The sequence below is a fragment of the Aulonocara stuartgranti genome (genome assembly GCF_965226115.1).
Source record: "Aulonocara stuartgranti genome assembly, chromosome: 18".
Taxonomy (NCBI): domain Eukaryota; kingdom Metazoa; phylum Chordata; class Actinopteri; order Cichliformes; family Cichlidae; genus Aulonocara; species Aulonocara stuartgranti.
The window spans coordinates 3,908,407-3,936,084 of record NC_138954.1 but is presented as its reverse complement, the minus strand read 5'-3'; the positions used below and the strand labels follow the sequence as shown (position 1 = coordinate 3,936,084).

The 27,678-nt window shown below is 39.4% G+C and overlaps 1 protein-coding gene and 1 long non-coding RNA gene across 2 annotated transcripts; one reads left to right on the top strand and one right to left on the bottom strand.

Annotated features, from left to right (window-relative positions):
- Window positions 1-834: 834 nt before the first annotated feature.
- Window positions 835-25,977, top strand: marchf11 (membrane-associated ring finger (C3HC4) 11; the record flags this gene model as incomplete). Its single annotated transcript, XM_082514314.1, has 4 exons — window positions 835-1,615; window positions 12,889-13,044; window positions 22,681-22,873; window positions 25,655-25,977. The coding sequence occupies exons 1-4, from the start codon at window positions 1,238-1,240 to the stop codon at window positions 25,975-25,977; spliced, it is 1,050 nt and encodes a 349-aa protein (XP_082370440.1). The 5' UTR covers window positions 835-1,237.
- LOC309694315 lies at window positions 18,193-20,658 on the bottom strand. The gene is made up of 3 exons (XR_014272849.1): window positions 20,521-20,658; window positions 19,036-19,098; window positions 18,193-18,897 (listed from the first exon to the last, which is right to left on the bottom strand). It is a non-coding gene; the product is annotated as an uncharacterized lncRNA (long non-coding RNA).
- Window positions 25,978-27,678: the final 1,701 nt, after the last annotated feature.

Sequence of the window (27,678 nt, the reverse complement as noted above, 5' to 3'; positions counted from 1 at the left end):
CCTAGGAAACTGTAGCTCTGTTTCAGATAGTTTTTTGTGCTCTTGGCTCTGCATGCTGTTATTAAAAGGTTGTATCCTTAAAATTATGACACAGCTCTGCATGTGCAAAGTTTTCTGTTTGGGACAAGCAGCCAATAAGAAAAAAAACGTTGAGCATTAATTAACTTTACCTCATTAAAGCATTAACTCATAAGTTCCCTTTAAATGCTTCTTTTAGATTCATTTTGGATCGGTAAGATTATTAACCACACGTTCCAAGCAGAGGACACCGGAATTCACCATGAACCACCTTTAGAGAACCACAGGCTCAGCCCTCTACGACATTTAATAAGTCTATCATTTACAGGCTGAAGTTCCTCTTTAAGTTTCAGAAAGATTTTAACCACCACCACTGATAATGATGGCATTTGTAACCCAGCAGGTGACCCCTTTAACACAGGGAGGCTGCTGTGGGTCGCCACGTCTCAGCACATAAAATATTCTTTGTGGCAGGCGGGCGGACTGGCCAAGTTGCTGCTGCTGTGAGTATGATGCTTCTCATTTCTTTCTTACTGCTGGCTGTGCTGAAGTAGTGCCTGCCTGGGTCTGGAAACTTATGTCCTCCATCATATTAATGGGATAATAATATGATTGATTGGTCATCCCCCGGGGGAAATGGTCTTTTCTGCTTCCTGAGAGTGCACGACTCATCAGAGAACTTACAGCTGACTTGAAGTGGATTCGTGCCCAAGAGCCCCTCAGCAGGGTGAATGCTCGAGCACATCAGGCGGCTTCCAGCCCGGGTTGGACCGCTCGGAAGATTGTTTGCGTGCCGCTACTCTGTTGCCATCGGCTTTATCGGTGGGGACTAAAGAGGCGGAGGAGGAGGAGGAAGGGTAGAGGGGGATTTGGGTGCTTCAGGACGGCTGAGTCTCGTTGCGATGCATGGAGGCTGCTTGGAAATGCTCCCCGGGTCTCCGGAGCGCATGAGGCGGTTCCAGCCGAGCGACGGTCCGCAGCAGCATCGTGAGCTTCCTGCGGCTCAACTGCAGCTCTGCCAGGCTGTCACGCTGTAGGTTCCGTTACAGGAGGTGCACGGCTCGGTTCGGAAGCCACGGAGCGGAGTTATTTTCGCCGAGAGCGCCGTAATCAAGGAGCCTGAAGGCTGCATCGCGTCCCTGCGTCGCAGTGGTGGTGGATACTGTGTGAGCGTGTCGGGCGGCATCTATGCAATTTATTTTCGACTTTTCATTTTATTATGAGCACAGAGGAGGGAGAGGCGGGTCCCGCGTGTGGGGAGGCGAGTGGAGGTACCACCATACCTCACCGCCACACCTGGGAGGAAAGCGAACCTCACGGCTTCCAAGGACGTCCGCACCCCGACGATGAGGACGAAGCCTTGGGAGGAGAGGAGGGAGAGGGGGCAGAGGGCTGCCGGGAGGGCCGGAGCTGCAGGGACGCGTGTGGGGGTGACACAGAGAAATTCACTGTGGAGAACAACGAGGGGAATTTTTCCAGTGAGGACGGGGCTGTCGGGGGGAGCTCTTGCAAGGCTCAGACAATGCATTCAAACTGCAGCAGCGAAACCTGCATCCCCACTCCCAGCTGCAGGATCTGCTTCCAAGGCGCAGAGCAGGTACATGTGGTTTTTAGCTTACTGATGCCAACCAATGTGTGTCCAAGATTGTGTTACCAAATGTGTTTGTAGTGTTGGCAGATTAACAGCCCCGGTTTTGTGAGTGGTCGAAGTTGAATTAAACTGAAGGTGAGGGCTCGGTCCTCGCAATGCTTGACCCTGATTGGCTGAATGTAGCAACTCTTCTAATTAAAATTAGGTAAACCTGCTGAGTTCATATCCTGCTGGCTGGCCTGGTTGGACGGATTTCAGTAGCGCAGAGAGCCAATCAGAAAGAAACACACACACACACACACACACACACACACACACACACACACACACACACACACACACACACAGAGAGAGAGAGAGAATCCGAAAGCTTAAAGTGTGTGAGCTTTTTAATTCTCTGAGATGTTACAGGGAAAGGTTTTGTTCAGTAACGCCGGACCTGCTGCTGTCCGTGGTGCTGAATAGAATAGAATAGAATTCAACTTTATTGTCATTGCACATGCACAGGTACAGGGCAACGAAATGCAGTTTGCATCCATCCAGAAGTGCTTTAGTGATATAGATATATTACAATATATATTAGCAATAATATAGATAGAAATCACCAAGGGCAGCAATTCCAAAGCTGAGCACAAGTACTTCTTTAGAAGTCCTCAAGAGCCAGTCATATTTTACCATTCATCAACTGACTTACCGGTGGATACAAAAAAAATCATATCGTAATTAATTAAATCCCATAGTTAATTAATGTCAATTTCCATTTAATTTCCATTAAGTTATTACATTCTAATGAATTAACTAATTAATGTATCATAACTCATAAAGTACAGCTGCATTGTGACGTATAAGATTTTATATATTATAATGTATTTGTTAATAATTGTCAGATCTTACTGTGTTTAGTAGTAAAGGATTAATTCCTGATCAGGGCATCAAACACTGCTCTTTATTAAATGTGTGCACTGGATGTCCTCTGGGGCCACTGCAGTGAGACACCTGTTGCAACATAACCATTTTCACTGCCAGCTCCTCATACATATACTTGGAGAAAGCATTTTTCTTTTAACATTTTGACTACATGATATATGTAAAACCGATAAAGCCACCATGGCATTTATTTATCATTTACAAATTTTGTACCCACCAACACAAACTCTTATATAATATTTGCCCTTTGAGGGTGTAATAGATGTATAACTTAACTCCAGTAGCTTTCAGAGCACATTTATACTGCAATGCTATAGTAGATTCAGTGAGCATCAATATCTACTGTTATACTTTTAGTGCAGGTGACAAAATTCAGGCACAGGTAGCCTTAGAAAGGAGTCTTGAGGTCATGAGACTGGTACTGCTGAAGCAGTTGAAGCAGTTTCTAAACACAACCCAGTGTCTTGTTGCAGTTCTGTTTAAAAAAACAAAAAAATCCTGAAATCACACTGACCCAACCACATGCCACTTCCCCCATGTCTATAATGCCTGCACACAGCTGTTCCTACATAATGTTGTTTGTGTTATAACATGAAGTCAGAAGCTGCCAATATTTATCTTTTTACCAAGTAATAAACTAAAGTTTTTACATACTGAGACTGAATAATTCATCCCTTTATGGATGAAGGATCCCAGCCTTACTATTCATCCCACTGACTGGAATTACAGGCTTAAAAACATAACTGTAAAGTGTGTGTACTTATATACACACACACACTTTAGTTAGAGGAAAATGTGTCTCTGTTGTGGTACTGGCAACACGATGTTGATAATGTGTGGGTTAATTTTATTTATTTATTTATCTAATAAGGAAATCCCACTGAGATAAAATGTTCACAAGGAAAAAAGGACAGGCATACAAAATATAAACATATTGTATTAAAAATGCAATAAGTACAACATGAAATGCATGATATGCAGACATTCACTACATGGCACCTTTAAATCCAGAGACAGATGTAAGCATGTTTAAGTTTGGTTCTTTCTGCAAGTATTTCATTTCCAAGGTGTTTGGTGAGATCCTGTTTTGAAATCTCCAAATCTGTCAAAAACATCAGCACATCAGAAGCAACTGTTTAGACACACACACACGTGCACACACAGACACACACCGGTGCTGTTTCCTCTGTGGTCACTGATGTCCAGGATTAAAGAATGCAGTGGTGAGTGGTGATTTTGTTTCTCTAATAAATCTGTATAAATAAAGAAGTACAGATGAGCAATATGCTGAATCAATGTTCAATAAAAGTGAGGAGGTGGCTTGAACATACATTATATCACCAAATATCACCATCAATCCTCAAAATAGCTTCCACGTTAGTTTTTTCAACAATTAAAACAAAATCTATAAATTGTATTTTCTAATAAGAGTGCCAACTTGTACAATAAAGAAAAGCTTGTCATTTATCCATATACCCTAATACTTGTGTAATTTAAATGACAGTCTCATCAGCAAAGAGATGTATTCTTGCTGAAATATAATTTTTATTGTAGTATTAAGATAACTTCTAAAATTATAAAACAAAATATGTCCTCAAATGGAAGCCTCTGGGACACCTTTAGTTATTCAAGTAAATCAAATTTGTGCATCTAGACAAGAACATTGACTAAACATTACTAGTACTATGTCATAGATTTCCACTGGTTGGTTTATTTTCAGACATGCCTCATTTCAGAAGCCAAAATAGTGCAAGCCCACAACCCATGATTTTTATCAATAACAAATAAATAAAAATCAACCAAACATACAGACAGAAAGGCTGAATTTTAGTAAACAGTCAACAGAATAGCAAACTTTTATTTGTTTACAAAAATAAAGATCAACAGATCTTCATGCAAGATCCTGAGCAGGGTCCAAAGTACGAAAAATGGATGATAAAAAGTTCCAGGTTCAGAGGCTAAAGTTCTGTTATTGTATTTTTGTAACAGGAAGGTTAAATGAAAACTGTTCAAAGTGCAGAGAAGATGGTAGATCCCTCCATAAGGACTCAAAGTGTTTAGCATTTTGGATTGTTAGCAGCTAAGTACACCTTTCTGCCACATGTCAATAATCTCTAATTTATCCAAATAACATTTCTAGTAATCAGTTTTTGTGTTTAGCTGCTTCCTTTACAAACACACTAAAAAATCAAAGTCTTCATTTCAGAGCAGCTTTCTTGAAGGAGATGCTAGATGCTCCAAAACTATTTACATCCTGTTTGTGTATAAAGTGCCTTTCAAACACTCAAATAAATTAGCAGTGCTTTAAATGGGTTGTAGAAATGCATTAAAACACAATAAACTGAGAAATAAAAGCAGATAAAAGATAAACATGCTGAGCATTATTTTTGTAAGGGTGGAGGCAGCATGTAGATCATGAATGAAGTCCAGTATAATATTACATTACATTTTATTATTGTTTAAGTGAAGCTCCTGTTATAGATGAAACTAAGATTAAACTGGTGAGTCCTTCCACCCGTACACAGAAAACTGCAGCTCCTTCATCGTAACAGAGGGGGATGACAGTGACTGAATCATAGGCCATTAATAATAAATATTTTCCCTGAAGCGATGCATCAGTCTAACTGTCTGCATGTTTTCCTGGAGGTGAATGGACTGATGTGGACCTGCAGGGACAAATGGACATTGTCCTACTGGCTCTGAAACCTGACACTCTGCAGGCCTTTTGGGCTCGTGACAGTGATGGCTGATGAGGGACGATACATCCCTGCTGGAGCTTAAGGGAAGAGGGGAGTAAGGGCAGTAAATGCCTAAGTGAATATCCTGTCTTCTGAACGTGGGCCACAGCCTATTAGCAGAGTTAATCTAATAATGCTGCCCCCGGGTCCAGACTGATATTTGATTTTGATACACGGCCACAGGCTGGGCAAGCTCACCAGTTATCAAGCAAATTGCAAAACAGACATTTAACATTTTAAATATTCATGTCTCGGCAGATAGAGTGAAAATGTGCCGTAAACACCATAAAAATCCTCTTCCAGTCTTTGGATTGATTGGTTTAAGCCATACTCTGACATCTTCCATACCACCTTCCTTTCAGAAACCAGTGCTATTTTGTTCATTCAACAGTCCAGGCTAATGATTGTAGTTTATCTTAATTTTGGAAAGAGGAGCTGAAAAAAAACAACCACAACTTGGGGTCTAATTTTACACATTTTCTGCAGCTTTCGGGCTAATCCACCAGCAGATGTATTGAACACACTGAGAACTTCTCATTTGTTTGTTTAATAGATCTGCTTGATATTTCACTCAAACAGCAGTTGACAGGTGCTGCTGCTACATGGGATTTTTCTGGAGCTTTAAACCACATGTCATAACAATCGTCAGTGGGTAAAGGGTGCCCCAAAGGGCTGTTAGGTGGACTAAAATTATAGAATTTGATGAGTGTATAGTTTAAAAGAGGACTGCAGAGCGGGAAACAAGAGCCAATCAGGGTTGGCCTATGATATATAAACACAATTATCAAACCAAAGTAGTGGAAAACTAGATAAAATCTTAAAGGGAGTTATAGCTGTTGTATTGCAAATTACTGAAATTCTTTACCTTTGGTCTACTCACTAAAGTTTTCTGGAGATTTTTCCTCCATTGCTTATTCCTCAGTCTAAAGATCGAGTGTTCCTGTGAAAAGCTCCAGAGCAAATAAAGCTTTAGGCCTTGAGCAGTTTTATATCTTTTATTATGGCAGTTCTTTCACAAGCTCTAGATTCATTTACTGCCTTTTTAAAGAAACTTTGTTGCATTGTTTACTCTTTAACAATCATCAGACTGTTTACTTGAGCTCCCCAGAACAACTGAATAAAAAGCCCTCGAGTTTCCATTTATTTTAAATGTTACATTTGCATTTGCCTGTCTGCACAACAAGTGTATACGCAGGCCTTGAGGTGGCATCGTCAGTGACATGAACTTGTTTATTTGGAGCTTTCATCTGCACTGTAAACACCATTTGATTATGAAAGTGTTTCTTAAAAGCCGCACTAAAAAGCTATAAGAGTGCCATGAATGACATGAGAACATTGCTGTTTTTCTTATCATGGTTTAAATAACGATTTTCTAATGTGAAGCATATTGTGTTCATTCCCAACTCCAAAAGTGTATTCTTGGAATGTACTAGAGTGGCTTTTTATTTGTTTTATACTGGGTCTCACTCAGACAATCAAAGCAGTGCTATAGATTACCTTCATTAGGCATATCTGCTCTCACTGACATCAGCAAAGGTGAAAAAACGGTGTTTAGAGCTTTTGTTTTGAGCTTCTGACTTTGGGGGGTGTATTTGCACTGATGTGCTTACTTCCTTATTCAAACTTTTGGACATGTTTTTTTTTTTTAATATTAGCACCCACCATTGTAACAGTATGAATATGACAGAGAGTAAGAAAAAAAATAGCCCCCTTCAAGGTTTACTCTAAATGTTTAGCTACTAACACAAGGTCCAGCTACATAAGAAATACATTGTCTAACGCAGAGCTTGCAATATGGTTGAAGGGTTAGAGTGAAAATTTGCAATGAAGTTGGATTTTGTTGTTTGTTTGTTTTTTTGACAAATTAATCATAACTCGAGGACCATTTAATAGCAAGACTATACCACACAGACATGATTAGGAGCGGCCATGATAGCAAAAATATCTTCACTCATCAGGTAAATCCACTCATCCAGCTAAAAACGTGTTTATTCCCCAAGCTTATATGTATCAAAGCTTTAATCATATAATCCAATGTCTCTTAAGAAAAATCTTCCTGTTTCTCGGTTCAGAGCAGAATTACAAGATCTACATCTGTAATGAGGTCTTTCACACCAAAGCTAAGATGCTTTAAAAAAGCCTCAGACAGAGAGGATTCAAAGAGGCTCTGATTAAAAAAGCCTCATGTTTTTTTAAACATATCTCGAGCTGAATACCTTATCATTACAAATCTAAAGAAGGAGAACAAGGAATTGTTTATGCCACGCAGTATTTACTGGCATTTGAGGCTGTGAAGAGTATAATCAAAGAAGCCTGGCATTATTTGTGAAACAGATCTAGTTCTTAACAATTGTTTTTCTCAGCCCACTCAAACGCGCTGTAAGGGCCCTCTCAGCTGAGCAGACCTTCCCCTGCATCACCCTGACATTTCCTCATCTGGAAATTACCCAGGTGCTCATTGCCAACTATTATAACTCATTTAACCACCAACTCATTGGAAAAAAATACAACATTAAGCAAGTTTTACATTGTATACACACCTCAGTGTGGATTAATACACACTAGTTTGTACAGTTGAACACAGCAGCACTATCACAGACATCTAGTGCTGTGGATGTACACTTAGACAAAGTGCAACACTTCCTCTTTCAGATATGTGGGTATTGAGGCAATAAAACATCCACCCAGAGTGGGAGATATAAACTCTTTGCTCCTAAAACTTGAACTCTGCTGTATATACACACTGAGCACTTCAGCCCCTAAAGGCCTTAATGATGACTTTGACATTAAATCGTTTTTTGTGATTGAACACCCCGCGCTGCTGTGTGGGCTTTATTTTTCATATAGTTTCATTTGTGACTGCTCAATTTTTCTCTCGCTGTTATCCTCCCCATGGTAATAATAATAGACAGAGGTGCACACAGAAGCAAAATATACGAGTCCTTTATGGATTACCGATTATGCGGAGCATTTTATTTAAAATCTCATATACAATTTATTGTTATTTATCCTGGAAAGTCAGACTCTTGAGATGTTGTTGGTGTCCAGGTCAAAATAGGTAGCTCTGTCAGCTCAGTTACATTCAATTATAATACACACACAAAAATAAACAAACAGCAGTGCACACAAATGTGTGCAACAAAGAGATATCACAAAATGATAAACTTCAAAACTAAGAAAATGTGAAATATGAGAATAAGTGAACCTAGCTCAGGTCCAACAGGGGAAGCAGTAAGTCTGCAGAAGCAGCTTCCAGGTCATTTAAAATGATCTTGAATCCGCTAAGATAAACCAGCTCCCCGAGATTTAATTGATTTTGCAGCTGGTAGTCAGCAGGCTAAGCAAGATGTTGATGCATTATTACATTATTTTATAAATTATTATAGATTATTTTTATATGCTTATATTGATTGCTGACACTAAGTAACTCTTTCTTTGCATTTTCTGTGTAAGTTTTGTACTCACACAGCAAGTAAAACTCAACACTGTAATCAATATGCTTTTATTTTCAAATTTTGTCACACTCCATTTCCAATGAATCAGTTTTCATGGTCAGTGGTAATAGTTTGTTGAAATGGACTGCTATTTGATAAAGTCAAAATATGAGACGTGATTTTTAAACTTGATCATATACTTCCAAATCTGCTCTGGGGTAAGTGTGAGCTTGTCAGTTCCTCTTATCAATACTGTCATGATTCTCATTTGTTGTGCGTTGTAAAACAATGAAGTGTAAGTTTATTGTGCACCAGTGAAATTTTATTTCTGAATGCAAAACAAACACAAATTTAACCAGTATCAGATCCCAGTACTGATATTTTCCTGCTTGTTTACTTCCTCTCTCTGTGTCTGCAGACAGAAAATTTGTATTGCAATTTTTATCATACAATAAAAATGCTTTAAAGCTTAACTCTCATCAGGATATTTGACAGTGCAAAAGGATGGGCCAAAACAGATAAATATCAACCACTGACAACCAGGCCGTTTTCCTTCCCTCAACATAAAACAGTGCTGTTTTGTCAAAGCTGCTAGTGTGCACTACAAAGTGTCCTTGGGCGTTGTGGTTATGGCATCGGTGAAATAGGGCTGTCAGTCCCAACTCATCATTTATCAATGTGAACGAGGCTATTTTAACACAAAGCAACATTTGGTCCGGAACCCAACCATCTAGTTTTTGATCCTTGACCCAAAATGAAAATGAAAGTATAAAGGGGAAATTATTCAGAAAGTGGAAACAAAAGAAAAACACAAAGATCACTACTGCTACACAACTTCAAACTCAGCATAACATAAAGGTGTTAATTCTAGAGAGCGATGGGGTGGTTAATGCCAGCCTCCAACAAATGCTGCCAAATGATTTAAAAAACCTAATAATGCATTTAATCTGCATATAGACATTTTAACATCTTATTAATTCAGTTGTGCTACTGTTCTGCAGAACAAAGAGGACGGGAGCACCTCAAGGTTACTTTTTCATGTTTAAACTACATGAATAGGTGGCTTGATGAAAGATTTTAATTGTACTTTTCTATGAAAATACTATTAAGTGAAGGTTAATTTCAGTTGGTGGAAAAATAATCCCGAACAGCAGCTGGCTGATCAACTCGCCCAACATAATTTTTTTACTGGTGCCAAACCAGTGGTTATGTCAGACCCTGCAATATTGTTATTGCCGGTGCATTAAGGCACAGTGTGGACTGCTGTGACACTGGCATGCCCCGAGATTAGAACACAGGTGAATTGATTGCTTATCAATATGCCATTATTAGTCACCAAGCCCAGTATCGGCTGACCCAGACACCCATATTCATGACCATGGAGCTTTTCATAAACTGAGTCCCTTTTTCTGCTCTATTTCTTCAGTCAGTTCAGATTCACTAATATGTGAGTTGTTGATAAATCGCAACACTGATGCTGAACACCTGTGCAAGTTTCCCACAGAGAAACTTGATCAGGAATTAATAAGGAAGAAGGGAATGATAAGGAAAATCAATAAAATGTTATCAATGCTCATCATTAACGATCGTCTCTTTATAGATGTTTCTTTAATGTTCAGCTGGAAAAGAAATACACAAATAGTTTACATTATTTTCTGACCTTGTGTACTTCTCAATGGAACGACCTTGTGTTACTAAAATAAGTGCACTGTTTTCAGAGAGCCCCTTTAGAGAATTCTCTGACTTATTCAAATTATCCTTGAAGTTGGCTTTATCAATCTCTGCTTCAGTGCATAGCTGACCTGCATCAGTTCATTCAAGCGAAAGCCTCCGAGGTCCTTTTAAACCCACAAGGTTAATATGACATGATGAAAAATGAGCTCTCTGACCACTGACCTTAATATACTATTAATATGCCACTCACAGCCCAGCCAGCAGGTCAAAGCTGCAGTAATGGCTGCTTGAGGAATGCCTAGAGGAAGAGAAAAGAAAAGAACCCATCGGAACAAATAGATGCGGCTGTAATGATTAATGTCAGGCTGCATCCCACCGTTAATATCCGTAAGTGTTGTAGCTTTGAGAAATGGTCATTGATCTGAGCGATGCTGGTAAGGGCCTCTGGTGAACAAGCCGTGTGTTTTCTTTGATGTATGACATGTTGGGATAAAAGGCCAAACTGAGGCCTGAAAACAAGAATTTTTGGATGATAGGAAAGATGACACATGGACCATGAAATGGATAGAAGATTAATATTGGATAGACAGCTCCAATATTAAACCGAAAGCAGATAGTTTCTCTCCGTTCCTGAAAAGAGTCTGAAGTTTAATTTATCACTGGTACTACAGAGAGTAGCCAAAACGATAAAACACGAGACAAGATATGAATGTCAAGCAAGTATAGCTCCAGGTTTTGTTTGCTGCTTTTGCATTACCATATGCAGGGTTTGCAGAGTGATTGTGAAACACAAGTTCATATCGTGAACCTTGTACAAAGAAGGAGAGAAAAGTGCTCTATCAGTTTCATTATCTGCAACCACAGACTAATGGATAAAGTCACTTTGTATATGAACATAGCTTCCAGGTTTGAATACTAAAACCCGCTTGCCTTAAGGGAAGACTCCATGGGCTATACAACTTTTATCCAGATGAATAAAAGTCTATCAAACAATAGCTCTTTGGCTACGATCTCAGTAAACATTTTCCTGTTGCGTTATTGGCTCAGTCATCGTTTTTGAATCATATAAATGAAACATAATGGTATATTTTTTAGTAAAAATAAATTATGGTCATTACTCGAATCAGAAAGGAAGATTTTCCAGGGTTTGCTGAAAAGGCACAAGTTGTTAGCTAATGAGCATGCCGTCATTGGTGCAGCCAACGATCCAATCATCAATCATTGCCAACTTTTGGATGACATCAGATACACTGATCTTTTGGACTGTCTTTGAAATCTCTCAGTGGTCAGTGAGTCCTTGGGATGTCAGTGGAACAGATATGACTTGTTTTTGCAATCACAGGAGTTGACCCCTGCTGGTGAGTAATTAGATTTGTGTTAGATTTCAGGTCGGATGCAGAAGCATGTTCAAATTTGGGGCTTTTTACCGGTTGCTAGGCAGTCAGTAGGCTGTGGGCCTCTTGCCTCAACCTCAAATAGGCAACATCATTAGGGAATGATGTTATGCCATCATGTGGCATCTCTTACCAGTGATGTCACAGAATGATATTTCAGAGATTGAAAATGTTTCATTACTCATGATAACTAACCAAGAAAATTAAAGGTGATGTCACACAACTACAAAGAAGAGGTGTATTAGAGTTTATGCACTGATCCTCACATTTGTTTTTGCTGATGCTAACATGCTTAAAGATGCCGTGCAATAACAGATATCTAAGCAGAGGTTTGAGGATGTAAAGTCCTAATAAACAGGACGAAATCACAAAAATTGTGTGTGCCTGGTGCACCAGTGAGTACTGCACAAGTAATGAGAAAGGTCTCAAAGTTTTATCATACTTTATAGCTTGGTAGGATGAAACTTTGGATATAGCATTTAAAGTCAATGCTCCAGCAAAAACTGTAGTATTTTAGCACAGGTATCAGCAGTTGCTCCTAGAATTTGCACTCGGTCTAAGCTGCTTTAGACTGAAATGCCTACAAATGGTATTTAAGTTTAATCAGACCTTTAACTTCTTCAGACTCTTCCCCATTTACCTTGGAGACGGGTGATAAAACTCAAAAAAGTGACAAAGGACCTCAAGCTGCCCATGGCATGGAAGTGACAGTAAATAAACAGTTGCTCTTGGAACTTGCACTTGCTTTTTCTTTCACTGTGAGTATTATTGATGAACAATTGAGGCTAGACTAATCAGAAATCATCTCTGCATCAGTCGTCATGAAGATAGTCTAGCTATTTAGTAGTTAGTTTCAAGCTACAGCTGGATAAGCTAAACTATCTCCTTGACATGATTGGAATGATTTTTAATCCATCCTCAATCATTTAACATATAAACCAGTGGTGTCAAACATAAGGTCCAGGGACCTTGCGTGTTGTGCGTGGCCCTCGATGTAAAATGAATTTGACAGCTCTGGTCTAAACTGTATTTGTGTATTTGTGTCAGTTTGTCCCCTCCCTTAAAATTTATCTCTGTTTACGTTTGACCTTTGCCCTCTCTCTGGTCTCCAGGGGGACTTATTGAACCCATGCAGGTGTGACGGCTCAGTGCGGTATACCCACCAGCAGTGCCTGCTGAAGTGGATCAGCGAACGGGGCTGCTGGACCTGCGAGCTGTGCTGCTACCGTTTCCAGGTGATCGCCATCAATCTGAAGAGACCATGGCAGGTATAATACTGCTGAAAGGCAGAGTATTTACCCTCTGCTGAAGGTTGCCTCACTTTCAGACTTAACTGTTCTCTCTTTATTATGATAGCAGTAACAACTTTTAAAATAACTCAATAGAGAAATGCATAATTAAAGCCATGAAAGGTCCAACCATGGATTATTTAACAAACAGATTAAATTGAGTTATTTTTCTAGGCTTTTGTTTGGTTTTGTTGTTTAGTGTCTTTAAAACTTTTAAATTTAACACACACAACCCAAAAGGGGTTTAAGGGGCTTTTAGGAAAGGCACTAACTGTTTGTGAGTCAGTTACTTGTTATGAAAAATAATACAAAGTCCTCCAAATGGAATGACAAAATAGATTTGTTTGCCTTTTCTAAACTTCTACCTCTATGATTAAGGTTTGGGTAGATTTGTGCAACTAAAACTGCTTAGTTAAGGTTCAGGAAAAGTGGCAGTCATTATATACAATGGAGATATGGAAGATGTTAGCTGACCACATAAATAAATAATTACACTCTGACTGTTTAAATTTTGTGTTGTGACATTTTAAATAAATTTGATATGTATTTGTGAAAGGGCTGTTCAGTGGGGCAGTGCTTAGGACTTGCTTACAGCAAGCCTGGGTTTAAACCTGCTGGAGGGTGTGGCGTTTGCATGTTCTCCCTGTGCCTGTGTGGCTTCTCTCCAAGTAGTTTCTTCCCTCAGTCCAAAGACATACATGTTAATTGGTTATTCTTTTTTTGGCCTGAGGTGTGAATATAAGTATAAATGGTTGTCTGTTTCTCTGTGTTTGCCCTGCCAACTTTTCCATGGTACCCTGCTCTATGCTTAGTGTAGGCTGGGATAAGCTAGTAGCGTAGGAGAGCAGAGTGCTGTTTCATTATGTGAATTTTCCTTTTTTTCATTCTTGGTCAAGTACTTCCAATTATTTTGGTTTTCCTGAATTCATTTTTTTTTTTATCAGACCACTTGCGTACACTGCTCAAAACAACAAACAAAAACAAAACAATCTTGTCTGATCTGGTCAGTTAAGGGTTGTTAATCAGTTTCAGCTGCTTTGATGTTAAATTAAAAACAGGGGCAACAATGACACAACCGCCAAAGCAAGACTGGTTTAATAGGTGGAGGCCACTGACGCTTTGTCCCTCCTCATCTTTTCTGATGGTTTCACTAGTTTTAGCATTTGGCTAGGTCAGTGTCACTACTTAATAGCTTGCTCAAAGGGGAATCATATGATTTTGGGGGTTTTCTCTGTTTTCTTTATATTATTGGTGAGGAAAGGTCTCAAACGCCAGTCCTTGAGGTCCAGTGTCCTGAAATTTTTCCATGTGTCCCTGTTGCCACCTCAGCATGCATTCAAGTTCTGTAGTCTTGCTAATAACCTACAAATCGTCTTCAGGTGTGTTGCAGCAAGGACATATGGAAAAGTTTCAGGACAGCGGCCCTTGAGGACTTGAGTTCGAGACCCCTGTAGAGTCTTCGCCTTACAATTTAAAGTGCCTTGAGTCAACTGGCAATGCCTGGGCCCTGTAGAGGTTGCACAGGTAGGCATTTGTGAATGCCAGTTGAATACTAGAGTTGGTAAATCCCTGTGCTTTTTACAGATGAAAGCAGGTTCAGTGTGAGCATATGTGACAGACATAAAAAGGATCTGGAGAAGCCATGGACAGTGTTATGCTCAAACAGCAACCTGACTGCCATGAAAACCTTAGACCCACTGTCAGACCTCATGCGGGTGCAGTGAGTCCTGGGTTCTTTCTGTTGTTCGACAATGCCCGGCCTCATGTTAATAAAACTGTTAGGTTAGGGTAAGAAAAAGAACATGATACGGGTCAAAATACAAAGGTTGTTGGTTTTTCTAAACTCCATATTCTTTCCCCTGGAGACTCTTGACAACATATGTGCTGCATGCACAAAGTATACTTCCTTATGAGTTTCAAAGTCATTCTTAACGTCTTGTTAAAAACATATGGCCAAATCCTATTCATGAACTGAACAAATAGAATATCTCACATTGGTTTTTCATGGTTTTCTGTGGCAGAGGTAAAAACCACATAAAAGGTGGTTTCTGGTTTATTTTAACTGTCTAATAAGGTCATTCCACTTCACTAATTTCTAAATGAGATTCTTCAGTCTTCATACTTGCAAACTGTGTGGAAAGGACAGAGTACATCAAAAAACAGATGTTTCAGGGTCATTTCGATGACTGTTATTTTTAATATACAATTTTGAGCTAAAAGATCCTGTCATGTTTTTTTTTTCTTTTTACCCCATTAACGTTGAAAACAGCAGCTGTTTTGGAGACCTTCAGCAGTCCTTTGCTGCTCTGCATGATTATACCAAACAGTCACATTATGGAGTAACTGGTGATTTTTTTGGTAACTGCCAATTCAGTGCACATGGATATGATTGAAAAAGCGAGTGCTCTTTTTTCCAAAACAAAATGCTCTCTGAGATTTGTAGTTTTAAGAGGCTAAAAATGACACATGCCACCAAACTGCAGCCATTTGTTTCCTGTCCGCCTTTTTTTAACTGCTTTTTACTACCGTCGAGGTTACAATTTGCCCCCACTAAGCATGCTCTCTAAATTATTATAGGGGCATTAACTAGAAATTGTTTTTACAGTCACTGATGTTATCGACCCATCAGTTGGATTTATGCTCAGAAATATTCACAGCTTCTCAGTTGGAGTAAAAACAGCCTCACGGAGCCAAACTGGTAAAAAGCCATTTCACTGGCAAGCTGACAACAGATAAACCCACCTGCGTCTGTTAGAGCTGCTCTTGTAAAATGTTGGCTTAAAGTCATACTCAGAACCCAAATGTGGAAGTGCACTTATCCTATGATGATGATGATGCACACTTTTCTCCGTACTGACGTTTAAATAAGCGCCTCTAATTGCAGTTCAGTGACTCATTGTGCACAGAAAGTAGAAATAAGTGGATGAATCTTGACCTTTTTCAAAGTAGGATTTAACCCTTCAGATGCAGAGTTGTTTTGCAAAAACTTTAGATTATAAACTAGACGGATTTTTTTTAGCAGCAGTTACACAGCTTCAACCACAATGACACATCAGATCCATAGCTGGAAATACACAATGCTGCAGTCAGGGCTGAAATAACAGAGAAGGTCAATGCAAACATATAATGTCGGTATTCTTAAACCAAGAAATATAAAAGAACTGGAGTACCTGTTACAGCAAAAAGGCATTTGGTTTGAAGGTGTACCCTGGGTTTGATCTGGTGTAATCTGTCTCGGGCCTGCCATGATTAAGCAGTTAAAAAGTTGGATGGAGGGTTTAAATATGACAATGATGTAGTCGCTGAAGTCAATAATAAATAATGCAGCCTCACCAGACAGACGCACATAATTAACATTTCTAGCTTTAGTTGAATCTCAGTATCCACTTGAAATAGTAGCCCTCAAAAAGATTTACTCCGGTTACATTGCTAGAAATTTGAAAGACTTGAGCACTAGTGATGGCTGTAATAAGCAGTTGCTTTACCACTTTAGTTCTTAGACTGAAACATGTCAGCATATATTTGATGAGCTGACATTAAAATGTCAAAATTTACAGCAGAACTGAACACAGCACGGTCCAAAAATGCTTTTGATTTTCCCTTTTATAGAAACATCCATCCATCCATTCGCTTCCGCTTATCCTTTTCAGGGTCACGGGGGGTGCTGGAGCCTATCCCAGCTGTCATAGGGCTAGAGGCGGGGTACACCCTGGACAGGTCGCCAGTCTGTCACAGGGCTAACACAGAGACAGACAACCATTTGCGCTCACATTCACTTCCGTATTAACACCTATGGGCAATTTGGATTAATCAGTTAACCTATCCCCACAAGCTGCATGTCTTTGGACGGTGGGAGGAAGCCGGAGTACCCGGACGGAACCCACGCAAACACGGGGAGAACATGCAAACTCCACACAGAAAGACCCCGGCCTGATGGTGGAATTGAACTCAGGACCTTCGTGCTGTGCCACAACAGTGCTTTTTAAATAAAAACAGTACAAGGATATTTTTTTAAATAACCCATTTAGAGTTTGGTCTATAGTTGAAATGTGGCTGTTTTGATTGACAGATGTGCTGCTGATATGGGCGGCTGTAGCCCATTGATATCTCGTAGGCTTAATCTCTGCTTATTTGAGTCGCTGAATTGAACCTCTGAACTGTGTTTCTGTTTTGTATTTTCAGTGTCACTGTCTGATAAATAGCATATCTTGCTGCGTGGTACAGACTATAGAAGAAGTTAATTCTCTGTGTGGATGCAACTTGCTAACCAAGATTGCTAGCTTTAAGAGAAAGTTTAGCACTCAATAATAAAGAGAACCTATAGGTTTCAGAGTAGAAGTTGTTAAGAGAAAGCTTGGTTAACAAACGGATGGTGTGACATTAGAGAAAAGATGTGTAGGTGTACACACGGGTGTTCACAGACAAGGACTACAGCTTTCTTGGCTGCTGCCTCAAAGCACATTGTGCGCTGTCTGTCTTGCGTGCTGCACAATATCGTTTAATATTTAGTATCTACTGTTATCTACTGCTAGCTCGTTTATTGTGATGGTGCTGTATTTATTATTTTGCTCTGTTTTTGTTTGCTTTCTCTTCAGTTTTTTTTTCTCCATACAGGTGATCCAGGTGTTTTGTTTGTTTTTCTTTCTTTCTTCCCCCCCTTCTCACCGTCTCTTCTCCCCTCTGGTTTTCTTTCTCTCCCTCTCTTTCTTTCATTCTTTCTCCCTGTCCTATCCCCCAGTCATGTCTGTCCCGTTTGTAGCAACCGAAAATAAAATAAATGCATAATTATAACCAAGGTCAATCAAATGGACCAATATGGCAAGGCCATGATGATCCACTTGGTAAAATAAATCCGCTTGGCATCTTTCTTGGCCTTAAGACAACAATTCTGATGGCTAAAGATCCAAACGGGACACAAAAAAAAAAAAAAGAGAAAAGATGTGTAACCAGTATCCAGTGACAGCTGTGATCTTTCTGAATTATAGAAATCTATAACTGAGATATTTTTGCCTCTATTGCTCTTTTTTTTTTTGCTCAGCTAAACTTAAAGAAAATGTCTCTTCTCTTAAAGTAATCAAGTACAGAATTTTTTATTGATGAAAACAGAGACAGCGATGGCTGCTTTTGGTAGCTTGAGATGGATGCAGCGTTGAGTATGAACCTGCTGTGTGTTTCTGGTGCCACTTCACGTCACTGCTGTCATTTTGGAGCATCAGGATTCCTGCAGTCGTTCTTTCTTTCAAAAGCCCGAACAGACAGAGACTCCTGAGGCTTAAAATATCTGCATTCTGGATCGTTTCTCTCACTGAAGAACATTCAGGCCTTTTCATATCTGTTCGCTCCAGATGGGAGTTGAGTCACTGGCAGACTGAACAAACACACAGCTGAGGCTCAGCAGAGCTTTAGTTTCTGTCCACAAAGTCCGCCTTAAGTCTTTTCTTCTGAAATGAGCATCGTGCAGCTTCAGTCATCTGCTCGTTGTCAACAATCTTCTGTTTCCAAGTATTTTTATTCAAAAGTTTATTCTGTACTTTCTGGTATCTCCCTCTCCATTCTCCTATTTTCTGTTTTCTTATTGTTATTGATTGAGCTCCATAGTTTTTCCCTCCTTTTGTCCTCCTTTTTTACTTTCTTCATGGCCTCCTTCCACTGCTTCTTGGCCATCCTCATCTCCTTTTTGGAGACTTTGTCATTCTTGTAGCATGTTTTCAGGGTAGTCTTGAACTGTTTGGTCATTTCTTTGTATTGTCGTCTGTCAGAGTTCCTCGTCCTGTTTTGGTTAATGTGTTTATCCAGCCATGTGTAGGTCCTTCTAGTTAGGTTGGCTATAGCCTGTTGGACAGAGGAGATGACAGGCTCTTTCACTCAGGTTTTTGTTTACATATGTATACAAAATATATATATAAATATATAACTTAGCAGAAGTTGCATCACATTAATTACATTTTGTGCCTCTTGTGTTTTCCTTACTTTTCGTATCCTGCTCAGGAGTTTACTCCAGCTCAGTGACAGTCTTTTCATCCTACTTTGTGTCTTCAAAGAAACATAAATAACAAATCACAAATACTACCAAGAATGTTGCTACAAAGATGACTGCCTAACAACATCTACTGCAGTTTTTAACTTATTTTAAATCTTCTTACATCATTTTTTTCACTATACTCCCACAAGGACACTTAAAGAAAACCTTTACCACCAAATTACCTGTATTCAGTTTAGATTTAAACTCCTTATTATACTATATTTAGATTTTAAATTCATATGTTTTTTATCTTTACTGAGCAACATTGGTTTTCATGTTTTGGTGTCTGTAATTATCTGTAATTGTATCTGTACAATATCAAGACAGTAGTTTCCCAACCTTTGGGATAAATAAAATCAGGCTTATTTTATTTCTCTGATAATATTTTTTAAGTTTTTACTCAAGCAAGATTTTTTAAACGCAGGAATTTTGCTTTTTACAGAGTAACTTTACAGAGTATTTTATTCTTGTATTATGTGTTGCCTCTCTGTGCCGTTCTGGACCACCCCCAGCCCTCCTTCTACTGTTAAATGGCTCTGTGGAAGTCACTTTTACATTTGCTTTAGTGCACCACCTTTATTCTCGTGTTTTAAAACTGCAACCCTTCAAACTTCACTTTAGTTTTCCATTAGCACACACAATCGGTGTACAATATTGGAATGTTAAACATCCATGAATTTTTTCGGAGTCCTTTGCAACGAGATTTAGTCATGTCCATTATGCAGGTGCAATGAATGGAGTTAAAAACGTTATATTTTTCTTGAATGAGACAAGCTAAAGTCACCTGACTACACACCTTATTTGTATGCAAATATGTTTTAATTAACAGGAATGTGGCACCATGTAAAAAAAAAAAAAAAAAGCAGGTTTATTTTGGTGCAGTTTTATTTTCTACTAAGCAAAGCACTGACTTTAGGGTGAATAAAGAGGCCCATTTTTATTTTGATACATAGATTTTTATATTAGCAGGACTGTGGCACACGTGTGTAGGCTATGTGAGCTTAAAACTGTGAAATCAGTCTAATGCTTAGTTTCCGAGATTGGACCAGATTGCGCATGCACAGGGTGCAGTCCTAAAGTCCCAAGTTATGTAAAAATGCCCTCTGAGATCAAACCCCAGTGCATTATTACCATACTGACAATGCATGAACACCAAGCTATTTTCAAGCGTGCAGCCTATTTGAAAGCAGTTAAAATTTGAAAAGATGCAAAATGACCAATTTAAAGTAGCGCAGTACAGTGCGACACTGATGCATTCTGTTATGCATGTTTGAATCTGATGCATAATGATGCATATTTAAGGTCACTTTTAGCAGGTCTGTCTTGTGAGCCTCCCCACATCACTGCACTGATATCATTCGAAGCTGCTTTGTTATACTTAATAAAAGTAGTTATATGCAGCAAGTTAGTGAGTGGAGTGTTTGAGTGTTTACCATCTCGGTGGAGGGTTTTCTGCGCGCTTCTCTCGCTTCCTTTCAGGCTTTTCTTAACTGATAGTTGTATAATAAAAGGAAGGCTAAGAAAAAACTCTGTGTACAACAACCAGACAACTTAAAATCTTTCGAGGTGTTTTCGCGGCTCCGTTTTGTGGCTTCTCGTTTCGAACAGAACATGACGTCACGTTTTTCTGCTGTATGAAAATATTCTATTTCTTTGTTAGGCATCATTTAAAATCACACGAGGCTGTATAAACTAACATAAACTGCTGTGTTGTTTTCAAATCGTTGTTGGTGAACTGTTCACAGCTACTGCTGCTTAAAACATAGTGTTGTCTAAAATAAAAGCACAATTTAGGGGGATAATGGTTTCTCATTGTGTTTTTTGGTCCTCACAGGGTGGTTTTGTGCAATTCCGCCTCTGTTATTGCCAAATAAAACGAGTGTAGTAATTATCCCTGCGCTCAGTGGCGGACTGTGGGGAGTATTCTGGTGGTATGAATAGTTGTATTGACCCGCAATAATATAGAAACCGGATATGAGCTGAAAGAACTGCCAGAGTTCACCAATCACATAGTGGATAATCTCTCTGCCTCGCAGCAGTGTCCACAGGGTTCATGCCTGCTGGCCTCATGCTTATGTATAAATAAACTTTAGACGCGTTTCTTGGCGAAATGGACGGTCAGAAGACTGAGAGGGGGGATAAAACAAGGTGATCCTTAACACAGATACAACTAAATGTATTCTAAGACAGCGGTCCCCAACCCCCGGGCCTCGGACCGGTACCGGTCCGTGAGTCGTTTGGTACCGGGCCGCGAGAGTTGAGGCTCAGGTGTGAAATGTGTGGTTTTCAGGGTTTTTATCGGTTTTCAGCGTTATTTTGTTAGCGTTTTTATCGTTTACTCTGTTTTCCTGGGTCTTTTCACGTGTGTTATGAATACATTTTCTTTTTTTCGGTACCGGTACTAGTTTTATTTTGTTGTATTTATCCGCGACACCTTAAAGGCCGGTCCATGAAAATATTGTCGGGCATAAACCGGTCTGTGGCGCAAAAAAGATTGGAGACCGCTGTTCTAAGAGACCAAGTCATTGAAGCCAACACACACACACACACACACACACTTCGCTTCAGCGCATCTCAACCTGCAGTGAAATGTGTATGATTAGTGTATTCCTATTGATTCTTTTGTTTTTACAGAGTGCTCATCACCATAACATACCTTGAAAACTCAGCTTTCAGTGAGACCACTGTGTTATTTCCATTTTTTAAAGAAAAGGAAAAGAAAAAATCACCTTCCTCCCAGACATGATAGTGGGCACAATTATGTCTAGTACCTGTTACCAGGATTATTTAAATGAGGTGACAAAAAAACAGATGTGTTCTGCTTACATCCAGACTGTTTATGCTTCGCTGTATGGTAGATATAGAAAACAATGTCTTTTAGGGAACGGTAAGAGGTGGACAAAACCATTGTAAGACATTTAAGGGTCAAGTCAAGTCATTTTGCCCAAACTAAAAAAAAAATAATAATAATTAAAAATTATTTTAGCACAATTAACAACTTATTATATTGTTTAATATTATTTAGATATACACTGTACTAGTTTGTTGTAGTGTAGACAGATGAGTGAGAAGAACTCGCTTCACTACAGTTTACTGGTTGAGCTCCAGTCCCACCCTCACACTGAACTTTGAGCAGTGACCAAGAGATTAATATCATGGAGAGGTGGGACAGGGAGGGCTGGGCTTCTCTGATTAGGCTGCTGCTTTCTGAAAATGGACGGATTGATTGACAGATGCATGGAATGAACAGATGGATGGATATAATTATATATTCAATAATGCATTAATAAGTCCAACATTGTTTTTAATCATAAAAATGGGACTCGGACTGCCTTGTCACACTGACATGATACTGTGGAAAGGCCCTCCTTTATTTATGTATTTGATTAACACAGGTCGGGCATCCGAATTTTGTGGTGCTGCAGATTGATCCGACATGGAGCAAAAATACTGTTTTGATTAGGTTGTCATGACAAAAGAATTTCCCACGGGATAAATAAAGATCTTACTTTATCTTAACTCTTGCTAAAATATAAACAAAGTCTTTAAAGTCAAAGTGTGTATTTAATGTATTGCCTCTGTTCTTTGTGCAGTGGCAGTCCATCACCATTACCCTGGTGGAGAAGGTGCAGATCATTGCGGTGTTCCTGGGCTCTCTCTTCCTTGTAGCCAGCATCTCCTGGCTGCTCTGGTCGGCGCTCAGCCCTCAGGCCACCTGGCAGCGTCGCGATGTCCTCTTCCAGATCTGCTACGGCATGTATGGCTTCATGGACCTGGTCTGTGTAGGTGAGAATGGGCATGCGGCTGCACACCAAACACCTGTGCTTTGTTGATGTGGCTGACTCTCTGTCGTGGCAATGTGTAACTTTTAGGAAATTCCCTGAAACTCGGACGTGGATGTATCTGACTTTTTGACAAAGGCATGACACCACAAGGCAACAATTCTAGTTTCAAGCAGAGCATTTGATCTCAAATGTACTTGTATAACAAAAATTCCTAAACATAGGCCTAAATTTCAGTGCTTAAAATCAGTGTCTTTATAAACTCATTCCTCAGATATGCTCTTAAACGTGTTTAGCTGTTCTGAGGACAGAGTGAGGGGGTGGTTGGCTGAGGGCAACAGAGCTAGAAAGTACAGTCAGTACTCAGTGCTCAGGTCTCCTCTCACCTCTGCAAAGCTGGACGATCACAACGTGAAGTGAGTGTGGAAAGTCTGAGAAATGATTCCCCCTATGAGTCAGAGCTGTTGGGTTTTTGTTATCCAACCATCCAATATACACGTTGGACAGACCATAAATCCTTCCTAAGACTCCAAGATCCACTTTACACTTCACGGACAGTGTATGATCTCGGGCAAAAAAATACTGCATTGTGCTTTGAGGTTATCGACTAAAGTATGAACAGCCTTGGAACCACAGTTTAGTGATCAGTTCAGTATTTTAGCAAATATTTCTTTGCCATCTTAAAGATTTTCTGTCAAATAGGATTATAAATAATATTTTTCTCAACATCTAAATTGGTTGAAAAGTAATTCCTAAAATAGGATATAATATGAAATTTCCCCTTGTGGGACTAATAAAGGTATATCAAAATAGGATATGATACATGCACATCTACACCAGAAAATGGGACAGGTGCTGTGCTGAAATATGAGTCAATACGTGGGAAAAGAAAAATAACAGCTTGCACACTGCAGATCTCTAGTTTGCTTATTTATTGCATCGTGGTACCAAAACTTTAATAATTTTTCATGTACTGAAAAGTAATTACAAAATGAAAAGTTGTGCAGGGACTTGGTGTCTGTCTTTCTTGGACTTCTTTAGTACAAATAAAGTTTTTATTCAATAATTATTTTATATTAGCATTTCATAAACAAAAACAAAATGAAAGAAATAAAACATTTAGGCTTGTGAGAAGAGGAAGACATGAAAGCCATTTAATCGCTAAGAGATTCAAAATGACAGTGTCTTTCTGCGGAGACCATGAGTCACTGTACTGAATGAGTGTCAGTACGTATACATGAGCGCAGGTCTGATAATATGATTGTAAAATTGGTCACTGTGGTGTGTGTCATGGACAATCGGTGGTTGGCAGAGAAGTCCAACAATAGAAGACCGTTTAGGTTCAGATCAGGCAGGCTGCTGAAGTTTCCCAGTAGCTTAATGGAGTCATCCAAGAGCCTTCTTCAGTTACCAGTTCAGTCCAGTTGTCTCCTTTTTTCAAGCCCTTAAGACTACGGTGATCTGGATGACAGAGAACTAACACAGACACATGAACGGGTTGTTTAAATGATCGTTCTTGGTCTGTTGTACGTTGAAACTGTGTCATCATGTGTTTATATACGATGCAGTTTTTTGCCATCATACTTGTGTCAGTTTTGACTGGTGAGATAATGTCGATGCTCCGCCCTTGTTTGCAGGACATAAATGACTGTAAATGATCTTTTTAGCAGTCGGTGCTACAAATTAGTTTCACAAATATGAAAGGTTTCTAAGATTAGCAGTCTAAAAGTTCATCTCTCAGAATAATGCTGGACCTCTTTATAATTTATGGTGCCAAGAAAATAATGCACTCCTGTGTTTTTGATTCATTCACAGTCAGTTTCATGCTATCTCATAATAGTACTGAGCATATCCAAGGGAGTATTTCTCTTCAGTCTTTTGTTGTAGCCATGTTAGCAGACTGAACCTTTCCAACACTGATTTCTTGACAACCGCTCGCTGTTGTCAAGAAATGTCACAGCCACCTTAGGTTGGGTTACACAATAAATCACTAGAAAAAACAACAACATAAAATACCACCTTCTGAGCAGACAGTACAAACACTAAAAAGGTTTTTATGTATTTTTCCAATTTAGGGAGGCAGGGTATCCCTAAATTTGTCACTCATCTACCACTCCACTGGGTTTTTTGTCAGTGGAGCATACAGAAAATCCATTTCCCTTCAGATTTCCTCTAACATGCATATAAAAAGCCACGTTCAGCCTTTAAAATCAACAAAGGCTTTGGTGTTACTCTAGATCCACACACAAAAAATAAAACAGCTTTCTCAGCAAATAGTTTATAGATGTTGTTGGAAGAGAAGGAGAGAAGGGCAACTTTAAAGTGAGGAAAGATGAAATATGTAAGAGGAAACAAAAAGACAAAATACTTGCAAAATATTTTATATCTGTCTGTGCAGGTTAACAGTCATCCAGGTCGTGGTAGTTCTATGTGCTCAAGTTGAAGGCAACTGGACTACTTTTTAAGTTGGTGAAGACATTTAAGAATTCGCACCTTGGCTCACGTGACCATAATGGCTCACATGATTACCAGGTAGATCGACAGCACTCAGGACAGTCAGCAAGGCACCAACACCACTACAGTTTGAATATGTGGGACTTCCCATCAGCTGCTAGAGCTTTCAGATGAGAGGTGAAATGTCTTCAACTACTTGGAAAAGAAATCGAGTTGCCTTCAATTCAAGCACTTAGAAAACCTTACAGTAAAGATTTCCTGAAAGTTGGTCATGACAAACTGCCTAAAATCAAAATTCCTATAAATGTGTCAATTGCTGTCATCATAACAGGCTTGATCATCCACGAGGGGGCAGCAGTGTACAACGTGTTTCTGCGCTGGCGAGCAGTGAACCTCCACTGGGATGTTCAAAGCTATGACAAGACCAAGGACATGGAGGACACAAGCACTGGTCACTCTTCGCTGGCCCCCAGGACACTTTGGTTGCCTTTGGCCACTTTTGGGCCCAGCGGCCCCTTACACCCGACCCAGCTGGGATCACATCCATGGACTTGCCTGTGTTTGGCACCCTTTTGCCACAGAATGGTAGCCCGAAACAACCTCAGCCAGGACAGTGATTCGGGAGAGGTTGTCATTCGTGTAACATCGGTATAAACTCCAAGCAGTATTTGTGGAGAGACGAAGCATCTGATGGGTTACATCTGGGAGTTACAGTCTGAGCTGTGCTGCAAAGTTGTTTTGTTGCAGATTTTTTTCCGTAACTTAATACTTTTAATTATTTGAACTGTGTGTGCTGTCTGGGGCTGGTCCTCAAACCAATCTAATACCTTCAGTAACTCACATTTTTGTGTTGGTGCCTTTGTTTTTACTCTGAGATATAACACTGTTTATTTTGTGACAGAGACATGAGCCACCCTCACATAAATCTTTTTTTTTTTTGTGGTTTTCCTTTTAAACTGTTGTGTGGCACTCATGTCATGTGGAATTGAAGGAAGTGATGGGATTATCCAGATTACAAATCTAAGGCACAACATCAGACATGGTGTAGGATCACAGGGTTGCCTGTTCAAGGTTGAGGAATACTGTACACAGCCAATATCCTCTCTCTCTCTCGCTCTCATATATCTCTGCTCTAATGTGGCATAGAGACAGTATGGTGTCATAGTCTCAAGCCACCCTTAATTTCATTAGGTTTTGTTAGGAAAATGTGAAATAAGTGTAGCGATTTATTCAAATAAGTGCAAACATAGATGGAAATACAGGATATAAGGCAAAAAAACAAAACATATTTTCTACAATTCTAACAAGCTTGAAAGTCAATAATTGGTTTGACATTTCTTTTTCAACACAGCCAGAACTTTCTTAGACAAGCTTACTTACCTCTTGTAATTTCTTTAAGGAGCATTCAGCAGTAGTTCTCCAGACTTCTGGAAAAGCCATTCAAAGTTCTTCTTTGGATGTTGGCTGTCTTTTTGTTCCATTTACTCTGATGATTCAACGTTGCTTCAATAATGTTGAAGTCAAGGCTCTGGGGAGGTCAGTCCATGACTGACAGTGTTGGCAGTGTGTCTGAAAATGATCAGAAGCTTTGTGGGTGGCATTCATGGTGAATTAAAATCTGATGGTAGACTTCTATACATTTAGAAAACATCCCCCAAGAACACCGGCTGAAATTCAGCCCCAAATTATGACAGAGCCTCCACCATGATTTCCAGACGGCTATAGACGCCCTTGTAAATATTGAATGATTTGAAACAAACATTTTACATTTAAAACTCAAAAAGAACTGATGCCACTGACTTCCAGTCCAGTTCTTGTGTAATTTTCATTCCTCAGCCTTTCCTCCCTGTTTTTGGCTTTCAGATACTGTTCGTCTGCTGTATATAGATTTTTTTCTGCAACTTATTCTTTTGTCCTCCATTTTTCTCAGTTTTCTCAAATTTCTTCAAAATTTGAGGAAAAATTGCTGAGATAGACCAAATTATCAACTAATAGGCGTTGATCAGACTGAAGACAAAGTGAATTTTATGAACTTTTTTCGAGAAGCAAGTCTTCCAATATGGGAGCCATATGGGCATCACCCTCTCTTTATTTCCTTTTCTTCTTCTTGGGTCGGCTATTTTTGGACACACTGTCAGCTGCTGAAAATCAGTGTTACAATTTACTGTTATTACGAATTACGAATTATTTAAAAGTGTTATATTGTTAATGCATCATTGCAGGACTGCTAACACAAAAGTGTTCTAGGTTCAGAGCTGTACTTAGGAATGATGTATAGCTTTTAATTTTAAGCAGGGTCTCTGAGCTTTGTAACTATACAACCAGATGTCCTGCTTTATGTTTTATGCCGATAAA